The sequence below is a fragment of the Somniosus microcephalus genome, chromosome 9, assembly GCF_052327205.1.
Source record: "Somniosus microcephalus isolate GS21.2 chromosome 9, FLI_Smic_1.0, whole genome shotgun sequence".
In the NCBI taxonomy this organism is placed as follows: domain Eukaryota; kingdom Metazoa; phylum Chordata; class Chondrichthyes; order Squaliformes; family Somniosidae; genus Somniosus; species Somniosus microcephalus.
In genome coordinates this window covers 127,139,308-127,157,905 of record NC_140995.1, presented here as the reverse complement: position 1 = coordinate 127,157,905, position 18,598 = coordinate 127,139,308, and the positions used below count along the sequence as shown (strand labels likewise).

The window sequence follows — 18,598 nt, the reverse complement described above, 5'->3', positions numbered from 1 at the left end:
GAGAAGAAGGAAGGGCGCGGGAGACGCCATTTTTAGAAGCCGCAGCGGAGAAGAAGGGCGAGCGCGGGAAGAAAGGAAAGCGCGGGAGACGCCATTTTGTGCCAGCGGAGAAGAAGGGAGAGCGCGGGAGACGCCATTTTTGACAGTTAAATCACACCCAGGGATGCCGAAGAGTGGCAGTATCTCTACGTTCGACAATGAAGTCGAAGATTGGGCGACATATGTGGAACGTATGGAGGTGTACTGCAGGGCGAATGAAGTGCCAGATGCTAGGAAAGCACTGGTTTTGTTAAATTCCATGGCTGCAAAAACTTATGGCTTACTAATATGCAAAACCTAATAACCCCAGAGAAGCCCGTGAATAAGAATTTCGAAAGCATAGTAGAAACCCTACAGGACCACTTAAACCCCACACCGCTGCTGATAGCAGAAAGATTTAAGTTCCATAAAAGGAACCAACATAAAGACGAAAGCAATGCTGAGTGCTTAACGGAACTGCGCAAGCTATCGAAACACTGCCAGTTTGGAGTGGGACTAGCAGATACGTTAAGGGACAAGTTTGTGTGTGGGCTTTAAAGTGAAGGAACCCAGAAATGGCTTCTATCAGAAAAGGATCTCACGCTGGACAAGGCTTTCAGCATGGCAGTATCACACGAAGCAGCCGCAAGGGGCACTGCAGAGATACAATGGAGACCGCAAGAATGTGGCACCAATGAAATGTCATATGGAGCAGGGAAATGTTATCGCTGCGGCAGAACAACACACGACCAGAAGGATTGTTGGTTCAAGGATCAAGTGTGCAGACAGTGTGGAAACGTAGGACACATAGCAAGAGTCTGCAGGTCTGGGAAGAAAACCAACAGCAAGAAATCTCCACAGGAGAAGTACAAAAAGGTACATAAGGTGATGGACAGTAGTTCAGACGAACAGAAAAATGTTACAGACTCCGGAAGCAAGGAGCTGGGTTGTCTGAAACTACATAAGGTAACCAAAATGGAGGATCACCAGACTATCTGGGTTACACTCAAGATAGACGGAGTCCAAGTGAAAATGGAATTGGACACAGGATCAGCCCTAACAGTCATAAACCAAAGGGACTACAAGCGGCTATTTTCACATATACCCTTGAAAGCTACAGAGATTGTCTTGAAGACATACACGGGGCAAAAAGTCTACCCCAAAGGAAAAATAAGGGTGAAAGTGATATACAAAGGCTAGGAAATACCTAAAATGTATTGCCAGATGGAGGACTACCACTACTAGGATGTGAATGGATCTGGAAAATACAATTAGATTGGCATTCCATACAGGCACTGAAGGTTGAGGCCAAAAAGGATGATGACGTCGCACCTGGACGACTGTCAAAAATGCTAACTGATGCAAAAGAAGTGTTCCAGGAGGGACTGGGAACACTAAAAGGCATAACAGCAATGATTAAAATAGAGGAAAATGCAAGCCCAAAGTTTCTTAAGGCCAGACCAGTGCCTTATGCGATCAGACCAGCCATCGAAGCAGAGCTGGAAGGGTTGGAACGTTCAGGAGTACTGTCCAAAGTAGACTGGAGCGAGTGGGCTACACCCATCATTCCTGTAATGAAGAGGTCGTTGAGTAATACGCCTGGGGAACCAAAGAAGGTCCACATCTGTGGGGATTTTAAGGTGACAGTGAACCCAGTCCTTCACACGGTACAATATCCGCTTCCACGAATTGAGGATATTTTTGCCTCGCTATCTGGAGGTAAACGCTTCACCAAAATTGATCTAGCCCAGGCGTACTTACAAATGGAGGTAGAAGAAGCCTCGAAGCAATACCTCACGATCAACACTCATAAAGGTCTCTACCAATACAACCGGCTGGTGTTCGGGGTAGCATCGGCTCCGGCTATTTGGAAAAGGGCGATGGATCAAGTCCTGCAAGGGATTCCAGGGACCCAGTGTTATTTGGACGACATCCTGGTCACGGGCGAAAATGACAGTGATCACCTCGCCAGCCTGGAGAAGGTGCTCACCAGATTAAAGGAATATGGGCTACGAGCTAATCGCCACAAGTGCGAGTTTTTCCAGAAGCAGATCTCGCATTGTGGCCACGTTATCAATGAAGAGGGGTTACATAAGTCCCCTGAAAAGATTGAGGCAGTAGTCAAGGCTCCAGCACCAGAAAATGTGTCACAACTGAGGTCGTCCCTCGGGCTGGTAAACTACTACCATAAGTTCTTACCAAATTTGTCTACGGTATTACACCCACTGAGCACCCTACTGCAAACAGGGGTACCATGGAAGTGGAATGATGAACGTAAACAAGCTTTCCAGAAGTGCAAAGAATTGCTCACATCAAAAGAGGTGTTGGCCCATTTTAACCCAGCACTACCAATTCGTTTGGCATGTGATGCATCACCCTATGGTATTGGAGCGGTGTTGTCGCACAAATTCCCAGATGGGTTGGAGAGGCCAGTAGCCTTTGCGTCTCGGTCACTAACCTCAGCCGAGCGCAACTACGCCCAGATTGACAGGGAGGCCCTCAGCCTAGTATGGGGAGTAAAAAAATTCAACCACTATCTGCATGGGCAGAAGTTCACATTGCTGACTGACCACCAGCCACTTGTCTCCATCTTTAATCCAAAGAAGGGCGTTCCGGTGATGACTGCACAACGGTTACAAAGATGGTCCCTGTTTCTAGGGGCGAATCAATATGAAATAGAATATAAAGGCATGAAACAGCATGGAAACGCTGATGGGCTATCACGCCTGCCACTGCCTACTGTGGAGGAAGCACCAGCAGTGGACCCTATTGAGATATTTTATTCGTCAATAATTGAACGATTGCCAGTAACTAACGCGGATATAGAGAAGGAGACCCGCAATGATCCGATGCTGTCTCGGGTATATGATTTGACGGTGAGGGGATGGCCAACACATGGCGACTCACTGTTGCCAGCATTCTCATCCAGAAGAGAACAGCTGTCAGTATGCCAGGGGACAGTGATGTGTGGATCCAGAGTGGTGATTCCACACAAGTTAAGGGAGAGAGTGCTAAATGAGCTTCATGAAGGTCATCTGGGAGGGGTGAAAATGAAAAGCCTTGCTAGGGCTTATGTGTGGTGGCCGGGAATCGATCAACAAATCGAGGACCTAACCAAGAGCTGCTCAGGATGCCAGAAGGTCCAAAATGCACCACCACATGCCCCTCTACACCCATGGGAGTGGCCCTCCTCTCCATGGCAGCGGGTGCATATTGATTTTGCTGGTCCATTCATGGACTCAATGTTCTTAATAACAGTGGATGCTCACTCGAAATGGCCTGAGGTCATCAAAATGTCCTCAACCACTACAGAGAAAACGATTGCAGTCCTATGGACCATATTTGCCAGGAACGGCTTGCCAGAGCAGATGTGCTCTGATAATGGACCACAGTTTTTGTCCGAAGAGTTTCGGAAATTTATGAGAAGGAATGGGGTAAGGCATTACACATCCGCCCCATATCATCCAGCCACAAATGGATTGGCTGAGAGGTTCGTACAAATCTTTAAAAAGGCCATAAAGGCCATGTGCGACGATGAAATTCCACTACAGCATAAGGTGGACAATTTCCTATTAGCCTACAGAAATGCGACACATGCAGTTACCAACCAGACCCGGGCCATGATGTTCTTTAACCGAAGGTTGAGATCGCGTCTGGATTTGCTCAGACCAAATGTGCGAAGAAATGTTGAGGATAAACAATTCCAGCGCATCAATGAGAAGCCGACAAGGAGCTTCAACGTAGGACAACCAGTTTTGGCCCGTGAGTACCGAACAGAGAAATGGCAACCCAGAACGATATGCACAAGGCAGGGGCCATTAATGTACACAGTGGATGTCGGGGAGAACATTGTGAGATGCCACGTCGATCAGATCTTTGCGTCACAGGAACGAGTCAACCCCATGTCTCGCGTACCTGGGGATGAACCCGACATACCTGTAGCATCTACCTCAGAACCAGTAGCAGTGGAAACCGATGAACTAACCGACGAAAAGGGGCCAGAATCGCCTCCGCACCAAGAACAAGAACCGCAGGAAAGGCGCTATCCCGAAAGGATCAGGAAGCCGCCCCAATGACTGAATCTATAAATGGACTATTGTTGTTTAATGTGCATGTTAAAGTGTTAATTGTTATTTGAATATTATGGGTACTGCTAATCTAAAAGGGGAGGAATTGTAGTGTATGTACCTTTAAGAGAGAACTACTTTTACAGCTCCTGTATACTGTAGTGCCGGCAGTGACCACACCTGTATATAAACCTTGAGCATGCCTCTGCATCCCCAGTCTTGAGACTACCCTACTCCAGTAAATACCTGTTGATTGTTAAGTTACAGCATCCGTGTAGTTATTGGAAAACATCATACTCTCAGAATCACGGATCTAACAAAAACAACAACCAGAACAAAGGCAAGCAGGTCACCATAGAACAAATATTTCTTCTGCATAAAAAATTCACAAATATTGCCTCTTGCTCATGTACAGTGTATATCTTCTTTTATATAGAATTGCAGAAATATCATTATGCCTTTTTAAAAGCATGCTGAAACTGAGCAATACTGGTGGACTTCCTGTGGTGAGTCAAGAAATATGGGGGAAAAATTTGGTGTCGCCCCTTTTGGATATAAAATTAGCGCCCCTGCCTGAAATTCAGTGGTAGCGCCCCAAGCAGGAGGTGGAGCATACTGGAAGCGCTCCACCTCCTTCTTGGGGCGCTACAACTGAATATTGTGTTGCTACGTGTCATTGCAGGCCTCCCTCCCCAATGAAAGGGGAGGGGCCTAGCACTGCGCGCACCAGGGCCCTGCTGGACTATCGGGGAGCGGGGTGCCAAAACAGCCCGGCACTCAAGAGGAGTGCCAGGCTGAGCAATCGCGGCAGGCACCACGAAGAAAAACGGGGAAGGGGGCAGGTGCTGGCAGTTGGCCAAAAAAAAAATGGCCGCTCGACACCTGCCCTTTAAGTAGCGCTGCCGCAGCTGCAAAAATGCCACCCTGACCCTGTCGGGCATATCATCCGGTGATAGGTCAGGGGGCGCAACCCAAGTTTGTGGACGGGCGTGAGCGGGGCGCTACCAGCTACCGCCGCCGCTAACCTCCTGCTGAATTTTGCGGGAGGCGTTAGCGGCGCTGCGCCCGGCCGCTAACGAGAGGTACAAATCAACCCAATTTTTCCCCCATGCTGTTTTTCAATGTGGCTTTTCTTTTTACAGATGGCTAGATGTTGGTAGAGGAATTTTGCATGAGTACATGCAGGAAATTGAACAATATGGCACAGGTTATGGTTGGGTAGTTATTATTAATATAAGTGAACAGAAAGAGAGAGATAATGTGCGGGTATTTGCTGCAGCAGGACATCTCGTGCCCGGTTGCTTAGATTTTTTTCCTGCAATCTTCAGCTCAAAAACATTTTGCCCTGTAACTTGCTGGAAATGTGAGCTAATAGAAGTGCAAGGATAACGGGGCATCTGGGACCTTGGTAAATGATGGGACCATCATTGTATCTCCTCAACCAATGGGATTTAAGGGTTGAGAAATAAACAGAGGATGGACTGAGAAGGAGGGTGAATTAGAGTGGGTGAATTCAATGTCAAATCAGGTGCAGAAAGAGAAATAAAGAAAGGGAAAGAAAGATTGGATTAAGATAGAGAGAAAAGAGACTGGAAAAGTAAGAAAAAAAATTAAAACATTTAAAATTTGACATTTTAAAATCTCCAGCATTCCACTACCTGAAGGAATGAGACTCCACACTTTTAATTGTTCACATTCTGGGCCAGAGAGGTTGATTGGCAGTCATTGAGAATTATCTCAGTGTTAAAAGGTTACTTGCGCTAATAATTGCTAGACTTAACTTTCTGTGGCGAGTTTAATGGACAATTAATGTGCAAATGCAGCAACTTGCTGAAAATCAGGGGGAGGTTAAGTGTGAGCTGCCGTTTTCGCGAAGCTAACAGAGGAGCACTAATGGAGGCGCGGTGCAAAGCGTCCAGCAACTTGTGATGATTCGCGATTCATGGGGTGTCTCTTCCTCACCACAAGTTGTTGGCCGACTTGCACATTAATAATGGCGTGCATCATTCATATGCCTTTTTTTTCAGAAAATTCTGGCCATTGTAAAGATTAAAGAAGTATTGCTGGAAAAAAGTATTTGGTTTGAGTATTCAGCATTCACAATCAGTATTTTGCATTTATTGAATGTATAAAAAAGGACAAGTATTGGTTTCCTTTCCCCACCGTCAAAAATGAAAAGATATGATTGTGTTGTGTAGGTTGGTAATAAAAGATGAGTTCCTTATTTTGTATTTGTGGCTTCTTGCTGGTTTGTTTAAAATTACAACAAATGAGTGCTGTTCTTAAAAAAGACATCGGTGGCAGGATGCCACTTCACCTGGAATGCAGCTGATTTTTTGAGCCATTGTAGGAACATAGGAACTTTCTGTGACATTCATAGGAACGTAGGCCATTTAGCCCCTCGAGCCTGTTCCATCATACAATGAGATCCTGGCTGATCTGTGACCGACCTCCATATATCCGCCTTTTGCCCATATCCCTTAATACCTTTGGTTAACAAAAATCTATTAATCTCAGATTTAAAATTATCAATTGACCCAGCATCAATTGCCGTTTGCGGAATAGAGTTCCAAATTTCTACCACCCTTTGCATATAGAAGTGTTTCCTCACCTCCTGAAAGGCCTGATTCTAATTTTTAGGCTATGTCCCCTAGTACTAGATTCCCCAACCAGCAGAAATAGTTTCTCTCTATCTACCCTATCTTGATATCTTAATATCTTGAAAACTTCGATCAAATCACCCTTAAATCTTCTAAATTCCTGGGAATGCAACCCTAGTTTGTGTAATCTCTCCTCGTAATTTAATCCTTGGAGTCAAGTATCATTCTGGTAAATCTACACTGCACTCCCTCCAGGGCCAATATATCCTTGCTAAGGTGTGTTGCCCAGAACTGAACAAAGTACTCCAGGTATGGTCTAACCAGGGCTTTGTATAGCTGCAGCATGACTTCTAACCAATGTTCCCCCTAAGGTGCGCAAGCGTGCAGCCGCGCATCAATCTGGAGGGCCCGCGCAGGCCGCTCACAAGCTGGAAGAGATACCACACAGCAAATTTAAAGGGACCACACACAAAAAAAAGTTTGAGGGGACATTGCTTCTAATCCCTTGTATTCTAGACCTCTAGATATAAAGGTCAGCATTCCATTAGCCTTTTTGATTATTTTTTGTACCTGTCCATGACATTTAAATGACATGGACCCCTAAGTCTCTTTGGACCTCCACTGTTTTTATCTATTCACTATTTAGAAAGTACTCTGATCTATCCTTTTTAGGTCCAAAGTAGATGACCTCACACTTGCCCATATTGAAATCCATTTGCAACAGCTTTGTCCATTCACTTAATCTATTAACACTCTTTGTAATTTTATGGCTCCAACTTTTGAAGTTGGAATCTTGGCCTAGAAGTTTGCATAGTGTGTCCTGGAATTAAGATGGACAACAGGTCTTGAATCTTGGACAGTCCTGAAAGGCAATGAGGGGAAAGCATAGAAAGCATGTGCTGATATAATATGGCATGGCATGAAATATGATAAATGGTGGCTGGTAGCTGTTCCTAACTGGACTATACTTCCTCCCACCCTGCTTCCTGTAAGAACTCTATTCCATTCTCCCAGTTTCTCCGTCTCTGTCGCATCTGTGTTGATGATGCCACCTTCCACATCAGTGCTGCCGACATGTTTTCCTTTTTCCTCAACCAAGGATCCCCCTCCACTGTGGTTGACAGGGCCCTTGACTGTATCCGTTTCACTTCCTGTACTTCTGCCCTCACCCTTTCCCCTCCCTCCCAGAACCACGATAGGGATCCCCCTGTCTTCACTTTGCACCCTCCACATTCAATGGATCATCCTCCGCCATTTCCGTCACCTCCAACGTAATGCTACCACCAAACACATCTTCCCTCCCCCACCCCCCCTTTCAGCAATTCGAAGGGACCGTTCCCTCCGCAACACCCTGGTCCGCTCCTCAATCACCCTCAACACCCCCTCCTCTTCCCATGGCACCATCCCATGCTAGCACAGGATTTGCAATACCTGCCCTTTTACCTCCTCCCTTCCCACCTTCCAGGACCCCAAACACACCTTCCAGGTGAAACAGCGATTTACTTGTACTTCTTTCAATTTAGTATACTGTATTCGCTGCTCACGATGCGGTCTCCTCTACATTGGGGAAACCAAATGTAGATTGGGTGACCGCTTTGCAGAACACCTCCATTCAATTCGCAAGCGTGACCCCGAGCTTCCGGTTGCCTGTCATTTTAATTCTCCGCTCCACTCCCACTCTGATCTCCTAGACTGTTCTAATCAAGCTGAATGCAAGCTTGAGCAACAGCACCTCATCTTTCTATTATGCACTTTACAGTCTTCCGGACTCAACACTGAGTTCAACTATTTCAAATCATAACCACTGCCCCCATTTTTTCAGATGGCAGCTGTTGATGATGATTCTGCTATTCCCGCCTACACCTCTTCTAGAACCATCTTTTGTTTTTTTACTTGTCCCATTACCATCTCCTTTTGCCTTGCACCATCATCCCTTTTGTCATTTAATCTCGCCTGTCTTCCAGCCTATCACAGACCTTCGCTTTTGTTCCCCCCCGTCCCCTTTCCCTGCTTCTGTACTTGCTTAAAACCTGTTACATCCTCTAACTTTTTCCAGTTCTGACAAAAGTCATCGACCTGAAACGTTAACTCTGTTTCTCTCTCCACAGATGCTGCCTGACCTGCTGAGTATTTCAAGCATTTTCTGTTTTTATTTCGTTTCCTTCCTGTTTATTTGATCAAAATCATGAGTCTAGAAATTACAATCGGTGATATCAGCAAACAAACACTTAATGGGTTTGTATGGCATTCTTTTTTTTTGCAATTTAAGTACGGGGATTAACCCATTTTATTTTAAATGGGTTAATCCCTCCATTTATAATATTTGACAGAGTATTTATCATTCGTCTGCTTATATCACCAACAGTAATGTTAAAGCTATGGTTATTTGAGCTCACCAGTAAAGCGTGACTTTTGTGTGTTACGGATACATTTTCAGTGTCTTTCTATATTTTATACATAGGTACAGATGCACTCTGTATGGCGAAACAGGAGTTCTAAACCCATTCTTGCTGCTCCTTGGTACATTGTAGTCCCAATATATTGTGCCATTGTACAACCCATCACTGCCTATTTATAAGCCATTTAACTTTATTAGCAGAAGAGATCAAATTTTATACTCCTTATTTCATTTATCAAATTATTGCTCATCTTCAGTTTACCTACCCTTGACACCGTTGCATGCTATTAGACCACAATGAATGTCCGTTGTAGGCAATAGACAGAAGGAGCCATGACTCTCTCATCTGATTTTCCCTCCCCTTGCCTCCACCGTGAAACGCTGCAGCTTCTAATGTTCAGTGTTTAATGTTCCATTTTCCTTGCTTGTTTGAATGCTTTGGGACAATATTCTACGTTAAAGGCACTATATAAATGTAAGTTGTTGTTGTCCATGCAACATAATGGTCCCGAAATTCTGTGGGGGTTCTCCCAATCTCTTTTTGGTGGGAAATTGGCAGAACTCTCAGAGAAATGGTTGCCAATGGCTGATAACAGTCTCTCTGGGAGTTCTACTGGTCTGCCACTTACTTACTCCAAGTTACAGCAGAAGATCAGAAGAACTCCGTAGAGTTTCAGGGCCGGCAACAAGAATCAGTATCGCTAATGTATATTTTGTGTCCTTGTGCCTTTAACTGTGATGTTCATCCTTTGCTTATCCCCGCCCACCCCCACAAACTCTGCCAATTACAGAGCTTGATCAGCTTCTTTGTCTCCTTACTATACAGGGAGAACTGTAATCACAGGAATTGCCAATGTTAAGAAAGTCTCCATCACACAAGCCCTACTTTTGATATCCAAACTTCAAGAGAATGATAGGCCTGCTTCACTGATTTCTTTTAGTCTGTGCGCACCCTCCTACCTGTGGACTAAAGATGTCCCTGACATCAGGGAAGTGCTGCTTATTCTTTTTCCTCATTGTCATTGTAAATGTTTCCACTCTTCTTTGAACAGCTTCCGCTTGGGTACGGGTTAGGGTGGACAGTAATGCTATGCTGTCCTGGGTGTCTCCACTGACTAGGCCTGAAAGGCCTGCATCCTTCAACCACTCTGCCTCCACCTCCCCCTCTGCACAGGAAGCAAAAGAAAAAAGAGAATGAAAGACAAACAGTGACAATAAAGAAATTAAATTCATCTTTCAGTAAAAAATCTTATCTACTCCCTATAATCTAGGGTTAGATTCTAAAACGCAACTGGGAGTGATTTTTCACATCTTAACCTTTCAAATGGTGTAGGTAAGTCTACTTGCCCAGCCACTGTTGGCTTTGGAGCCTAGTGACAAGTTTATTTATTTAGCAGCCCTCTTCCTGTTTTATTACTAAAAAACATACCAGGAATTGGTCTGTTAGTATCTCTGATGCAAGCATTTCAATCTTCCAAGTTTGAGCTTTTGATTGGCTGAAATAGCAGTTTTTAAAGGCCAACAAATGAAAATCTTTTTTTTTCAAATCTCCTTTCTCCAAAAAAAGTAGGTAAAAGATTTAGGCCTTGAAACTCCAAGGGGGTTCTCCGACTTTTCCTGCCGTAACTTTGACGGCAGACTGGTGGAGCTTGCAGAAAAATGGCTGTAAATGGCTATAAATAGTGATCAGTTCGGCCTGGGCGGGCACAGTGATTTACCCCTTCAGGCATTGGCATCCTGCTCTGAATTTGCAAATGGCCCTGCCCCCTGTTCTGCAGCTTTTACAGTCGTGGAGGGGCCTCTCAGAATTTCATGGCCAAAGTGTTTTTTTATTTTTTGTTAATATTTTGTTTCAAGTACACAATTTAATCACATAGATTTAATATTACAGCGATAAAGCTATTTTTGATGTTTAAGTAGCTCATTTACTCTAAAATATAGGGTTATTTTCAGCATCACCAAAAAGAGTAGTAAGCCTGAGGACTGGGAGGATTTTAGAATTGAGCAAAGGAGGACCAAGAAATTGATAAAGAAAGGGAAAATAGAATGAGAGTAAACTAGCGATGTAAAAAGGAAAAGATTAGTGAAAGTAAACGTGGGTCCCTTACAGGCTGAGACAGGAGAAATTATAATGGGTATAAGGAAATGGCAGAGAAATTAAACAAATACTTTGGGCTAGAATTTCCCAGGGCCATGGAGGCAGGAATGGAGGCGTGTGGGGTGTTAAAATCGTGAAATCGGTGGGGCACGAACCCATCCCGCCCCAGCCCGCCTCCATGCCCGTTTCCCAGGAGGTGGGGACCCGACCTGTGCTGGGAGCCACCTCCCCGAAGCGGGAAGGGGATTAGTGCCAATTAACTGCCTGTTAACAGGTAGTTAACAGGCAGCTTTTAGCCTAATCCCTATTTTTATCCCTGAAGTGTGGGCTGCCCGACGGCTCCAAACCACGCCAAATTAGCGAGGTGGACCGTCGGGCTGAAGGACTTGGAGGGTTCGAGATGTCCGGTGTTCAGGTGAGTGGTGGGTGCATGAGTGCAGAGGTAAGTGTGTTTGGTGTGTGTAAAGTGTTTAAATAAGTTTTACTTACCTTTACTTACTAATGCAGGCTTCCTTCCTTCAGGTCTCGGGAGTCCCTCATCTCATCGGCACAGAAAGCAGAATGGCCGCGAGTTGTCAAAAGTTGCAGCATCCTGCTTTCTGTTCTGGAGAGATTTCTAAATCAGCCTGAGAGGAAGAAATTAACTTAGAGTACAGATTGTCAGTGTTTGACAGCTTCAAAGAGCTGTCAAACGCTGATATTACATCTGTCAAAAGCTCTTGACAGATGAAATGTCAATCTGTGACGTCACCTGTTGCCAGGTGGCCCTTAATTGGCCAGCTGAGCCCGCTGGGCAGTCTCAACAAGGTCAATCAAGTGAAAATCGAGTGGGTTGGCCACAACTCGATGGAGGCGGGACTACAACCCCAAAAGTGGGAATCCCGCCTCCTACTAAATTGGCCAGAAAAAGCAATAATCCTGAGGATTGGGAGCAGTTTAGGATTCAACAAAGGAGGACAAAGGGATTAATTAAGAAAGGGAAAATAGAATGAGAGTAAGCTTGCAGGGAACATAAAAACTGACTGTAAAAGCTTTTATAGATATGTGAAGAGAAAAAGATTGGTGAAGTCAAGCGTAGGTCCCTTGCAGTCAGAATCAGGGGAATTTATAATGGGGAACAAAGAAATGGCAGACCAACTAAATACATATTTTGGTTCTGTCTTCACAAAGGAGGACACAAATAACCTCCCAGAGATGCCGGGGAACATAGGGTCTGATGAAAGGGTGGAACTGAAAGAAATCAGTATTTGTAGGGAAATGGTGTTAGGAAAATTGATGGGACTGAAGGCCGATAAATCCCCAGGGCCTGATGGTCTACATCCCAGGGTACTTAAGGAAGTGGCCCTAGAGATAGTAGATGCATTGCTGGTCATCTTCCAGAACTCGATAGACTCTGGAACAGTACCCATGGATTGGAGGGTAGTTAATGTTACCCCACTATTCAAAAAAGGTGGTAGAGAAAAAGCGGGGAATTATAGACCGGTAAGCCTGACATCGGTAGTGGGGAAAATGCTAGAGTCCATTATAAAAGATGTAATAGCAGAGCACTTGGAAAACAGTGACTGGATCGGACAAAGTCAACATGGATTTACAAAAGGTAAATCATGCTTGACTAATCTACTAGAATTTTTTGAGGATGTAACTGGTAAAATAGATAAGGGAGAACCAATGTATTTGGACTTTCAGAAGGCTTTCGATAAGGTCCCGCATAAGAGATTAGTGTGCAAATTAAGGCACGTGGGATTGGGGGCAAGGTATTGACTTGGATAGAGAACTGGTTGGCGGACAGAAAGCAAAGAGTTGGAATAAACGGGTCATTTTCCGAGTGGCAGGCAGTGACTAGTGGGGTATTGCAAGGATCGGTCCTAGGACTCCAGCTGTTCACAATATATATTAATGATCTGGACGAGGGAATTGGATGTAGTATCTCCAAATTTGCAGACGACACAAAGCTGGGTGGGAGGGTATGCTGTGAGGAGGATGTTGTGAAACTCCAGTACGATTTGGACAGGTTGGGTGACTGGGCAGAAACATGGCAAATGCACTATAATGTGGATAAATGTGAGGTTATCCACTTTGGTGGCAAAAACAGGAAGGCAGATTATTATTTGAATGGCAATAGATTGGGAGAAGGGGAAGTGCAACGAGACCTGGGTGTCCTTGTGCACCAGTCGCTGAAGGTAAGCATGCAGGTGCAGCAGGCGGTTAAGAAGGCAAATGATATGTTGGTCTTCGTAGCAAGAGGGTTTGAGTACAGGAACAAGGATGTCTTACTACAGTTGTACAGGGCCTTGGTGAGACTGCACCTTGAGTATTGTGTGCAGTTTTGGGCGCCTTACCTGAGGAAGAATGCTCTTGCCATGGAAGGAGTGCAGCGAAGATTCACCAGGCTGATACCTGGGATGGCAGGAATGACGTATGAGGAGAGATTGTGTCGATTGGGCTTATACTCACTGGAGTTTAGAAGATTGAGAGGGGATCTCATCGAAACCTATAAAATTCTGTCAGGCCTGGACAGACTAGATGCAGGAATGATGTTTCTGATGGCCGGGGAGTCCAGAACCAGGGGTCATAGTCTAAGGATAAGGGGTAAGCCATTTAGGACTGAAATGAGGAGGAATTTCTTCACCCAGAGAGTGGTGAACCTGTGGAATTCTCTGCCACAGAGGGCGGTGGAGGCCAGTTCATTAAATATATTCAAGAAGGAGTTGGATATATTTTTTAAGGCTAAAGGGATCAAGGGATATGGGGAGAAGGCCGGAACAGGGTACTGAATTTGGATAATCAGCCATGGTCTCATTGAATGGTGGAGCAGGCTCGAAGGGCCGAATGGCCTACTCCTGCTCCTATCTTCTATGTTTCTATGTTCCTACTCGCCTCCATTGATAAAATCCAACCCTTTGTGTCTGTCTTCATGGAAGAAGATGCAAAAAACTTCCCGGAAATAGTGGGGTCTAGTGAGAATGAGGAACTGAAAGAAATTAGTATTAGTAAGAAAATAGTAATGGAGAAATTAATGGGACTGAAAGCCAATAAATCCCCTGGGCCTGATGGCGCATATCCTAGGGTTTTAAAAGAGGTGACTATGGAGATAGCGGATGCATTGGTTATCATTTTCCAAAATTCCATAGATTCTAAAACAGTTCCTGCAGATGGGAAGGTAGTAAATGTAACCCCACTATTTAAGAAAGGAGCGAGAGAGAAAACGTGGAACTACAGACCTGTTAGCCTGACATCAGTAATATTATTAAGGACGTGGTAGCAGGGCACTTGGAAAATAATATTAGGTTTGGGCAGAGTCAACACAGATTTATGAAAGGGAAATCATGTTTGACAAATCAGTTAGAGTTTTTTGAGGTTGTAACTAGCAGAATAGATAAGAGGGAACCAGTGGATGTGGTATATTTGGATTTTCAGAAGGCATTCGATAAGGTGCCACACAGGTGGTTATTAAACGAAATTAGGGCTCATGGGATTGGGGGTAAAATACTAGCATGGATTGGTTTGGTTAATAGACAGAAAACAGAGAGTAGGAATAAACGGGTCATTTTCGGATTGGCAGGCTGTAGCTAGTGGGGTACCACCACGATCAGTGCTTGGGCCTCAGCTATTCACAATCTATATCAATGATTTGGATGAGGGGACCAAATGTAATATATCCAAGTTTGCTGATGATACAAAGCCAGGTAGGAATTTAAGTTGTGAGGAGGATGAAAAGAGGCTTCACAGGGATATAGACAAGCTAAGTGAGTGGGCAAGAACATGGTAAATGGAATAATAATGTGGAGAAATGTGAAGTTATCCACTTTGGTAGGAAAAATAGAAAAGCAGAGTATTTTTTAAATGGTGAGAGATTGGGAAATGTTGGTGTTCAGAGGGACCTGGGTGTCCTTGTACACGAATCACTGAAAATTAACATGTAGGTACAGCAAGAAATTAGGAAAGCAAATGGTATGTTGGCCATTATTATAAGAGGATTTGAGTATAAGAGTAAAGACATCTTACTGCAATTATATGGAGCCCTGGTGAGACCACACCTGGAGTATTGTGTACAGTTTTGGTCTCCTTACCTAAGGAAGGATATACTTGCCATAGAGGGAGTGCAATGAAGGTTCACCAGATTGGTTCCTGGGATGGAGGGATTGTCCTATGAGGAGAGATTGAGTAGACTAGGCCTATATTCTCTGGAGTTTAGAAGAATGAGAGGTGATCTCATTGAAACATACATAATTCTTACAGGGCTTGACAGGGTAGATGCAGGGAGGATGTTTCCCCTGGCTGGGGAGTCTAGAACCAGGGGTCACAGTCTCAGAATAAGGGGTCGGTCATTTAGGACTGAGATGAGGAGAAATTTCTTCACTCAGAGGTTGGTGAATCTTTGGAATTCTCTACCCCAGAGGGCTGTGGAGGCTCAGTCGTTGAGTATATTTAAGACAGAGATCGATAGATTTTTGGATATTAAGGGAATCAAGGGATATGGAGGTGCAGGAAAGTGGAGTTGAGGTAGAAGATCAGCCATGATCTTATTGAATGGCGGAGCAGGCTTGAGGGGCCGAATGGCCTACTCCTGCTCCTATTACTTATGTTCTTATGTGAGTGGGAATGGAGAAAGTCTTGTCTGAAATGCATTTAACTAGCTTATAAAAATGATATAGTAGTTTTGATTGATTCAGTTTAGTTGCATTATAGGAATTATCTAAATAGATTTCACATACCATCAGGCACTTTCACAGCCACCTCTTCTTGCTCTTCCTGACCATTTTCTTGGGTCGTCTGGATGTGTTCTACTTCACTCCAGTAATCATCCATGGACAGTTCATCCAGAGAATCCTGGGAGTAAGACCGTTCATATCGAGGCTTCTCTTTGGAATGCATTTGGTTCATACTATACTGCCCACATCTTCGACTGTAAAGCAAAGAACACATGTCTTTAAAGAGCTGTTTCAAAAGAACATAAGAAATAGGAGCAGGAGTAGGCCACATGGCCCTTCGAGCCAGCTCCGCCATTCAATAAGATCGTGGCTGAATTTTCATCCAACTGTCGCGCCCGATCCCCATATTACAACATCACCTAAATTAGAATGTCTTTTGTTCATAGGGTTTACCTTCAGGGAAACTTAGCTGAAATTGAATGAAGCTAATTTTACCAAAGACTTTATGGGCTCAATTTTAACTCAGCCGTCAGGCGGGCTTTGAGGCGTGTGGGGGGTTAAAAATCGCAAAACCTGGGGGTCGGGACCCCCCCCGCCTGGTTCCCGACACCTAGCCATTTTAACCCAGGCGTGTCTGATGGTCCCGAATCAGTCCTGCCTGCAACAGGCGGGACTGGTCTTTAGGACCCTTAAACAGCACTAATTGGCCTTTATAATCCCATTTTAACAGGCCCTTGCCTGTTTAACCCTTTTCCCATGTAAAACACGCCTGGTGGGGATCACGCCTGTGAAACCTGGCGTGAGCACTATTGCCTTGCTGACTATCAGCTGCAGGTCAACCATTAAAGAGGTTTGATCAGTCATCATTTGCAGGTGGCAGGACTTTGTTGTTTCAGTCCTGGGGCAACTTTTACCAGGCTTAACCACACCTGTGGAAGGTTGGAGCCTCACACACATCTCCAGTGTGACCTCCTGGGAAACCCCGCTCGCCACCTTCACTCAGCGCTTCCTCAACGGAGGCGTATACCAGAAGCATGGGAGCCATTTATTTCCTTCCCTTCTGGGCATTAGATGAGCTCGAACACCAGCCGCGGCACCAGCAGAACCAGGAACAACAACAGCAGCAGCATCAGGAGCGCCAGGCTGCTGCTCACCCACCTGAAGCTGCACAGGCCAGAAGGGGCCAGCGCTTGGAAGTGGCTTGAGAGCACCTTGCTGCACATCAGGGGGCCATGGGGACCCATATCTGCACTGGCAGTCCTACTCAGAAGGACTTCCATGAAGGTCTGGTTTCGCTGTTCAATAGATGCCCATCGCTCCTCAAGAGATGTCATTCTATTCTGAACACTCACCATGTTTTCCATACCCTGGCGACTTATCTCCTCCATGGAGGTTGCCATCCTTTCCTTGGTGATGCGTTCATGCGCCAATGACTCCACAAAGGCTCTGCTCATGTTCGCTATGGACTCCTCCATTCGCTGCACACTCACATCGACCCTGGAGACAAAACCTGCCAGAGACTCCTGCATCTGTTCCTGGAGTTCCAGCCCCGCTGATCTTATGGATGGACCCAGAGGCAGAGGGTCGACATGCTGCTGAGCCGAGCTGGCAGAGTTCTGCACCCTCCAACTAACACTCTCCACTGCTGTCCCTGTCTCCACAATCTGCTGATGCTCACTTGTGAGCTGTGATACACCAGGTGACAACACTACTCTATGTCCCAAAGTTTCCACCGAGGTGTGAGTGTCTGCGCTGGTGCTGGATGGGCTGAATTCTGCTGACGCTGCGCCCTCAGAGGTTGCAGATTCCTCTGAGGAGTCTGGAAGCTCAGGCTCTTCCTCCTGGACAGTGAGGACGGGGGCTCTCGATGGTCCTGTGGGGGAGTAAAGGAAAGAGTTAGAGATGTGAGGTCAAGGTTACATGCACATTGCATATTGCAGATGATCATAGGTCCATCTGTTTAGCTTCAGAATCATTATCAGCGACTCATGCAATGTCAATGAGAGAGATGGAAAACTATTCTGTCACCAGCTTGCTGTGATGCGCCCGTCTGTCCGTCCCCCACTTGCGCCTCATCCTCCACTCCCACGATCTCCAGGACCGCCTCCTCCCAGGGGGTGAGCTGGGCTACTGAGGGTGGCCCTCCTCCTGTCCTCGCTCTTTCCCTCTTATTGTGAGCTCTCTTTTCCTTTAATGAGGGAGACAAGTGGAGTTTGAGTGAGAATGAAGGAGTGAGTGTAGAGAATCCATAGCATAGATGCTTAGAAGGAGACAAAGATGGAGTGAGGTGGCAAGACCAAGGGCCCTCCCTGTGTGTTGTCAGTTGTTTTCATAGCATCAGAGTGATAGTGAGTGTGAGGGCTGCATAGTCGAATAGTTAGGTGAATGTGAGCATAGAGAGAGAGGGAATGGGTAAGGGTGCATGGATGTCAGTGTCAAGTGGGATGTGGAGGAAGCAATTGCTAAAGCTGAGTGCTGGTGAGGAGAGGCAATGGAGATCAGATGGAGAGTGATGGGAACATCATACTCACTTTTCCAGTGTGCTGAAGGTCATGAAATCTCTTCCTGCACTGTATCCAGGTTCTGCGGGTAGCCGATAAGGAGTTGACTGCCTCTGCCACTTGCAGCCATGCAGCCTTTGTCTGCTAGGGAGGCATCTTCCTCCCTGATGAAGGGAAGAGCACTGTTAAGTCTGTGTGTTATAGTGAGAATTACTACACAGACCACAAGAGTAAATTCAACAGGTCTTTACTGGTTGGAGGTCG

At 45.4% G+C, this 18,598-nt stretch overlaps 1 protein-coding gene across 8 annotated transcripts in view; it reads right to left on the bottom strand.

Annotated features, from left to right (window-relative positions):
* Nucleotides 1–18,598, bottom strand: part of arhgap18 (Rho GTPase activating protein 18) — a 247,792-nt gene that overhangs the window by 64,105 nt on the left and 165,089 nt on the right. For 7 of the 8 annotated variants that reach the window (XM_085997146.1, XM_085997149.1, XM_085997145.1 and 4 more), the window contains 2 exons: nucleotides 15,897–16,087; nucleotides 10,044–10,249 (listed from right to left, as the gene is read on the bottom strand). In XM_085997146.1, the coding sequence (XP_085853272.1) occupies nucleotides 10,044–10,249; nucleotides 15,897–16,087 (397 nt within the window). Of the gene's footprint in view, nucleotides 1–10,043; nucleotides 10,250–15,896; nucleotides 16,088–18,364; nucleotides 18,495–18,598 lie in introns of those variants that run through there. The other variant, XM_085997152.1, reaches the window with a different exon arrangement.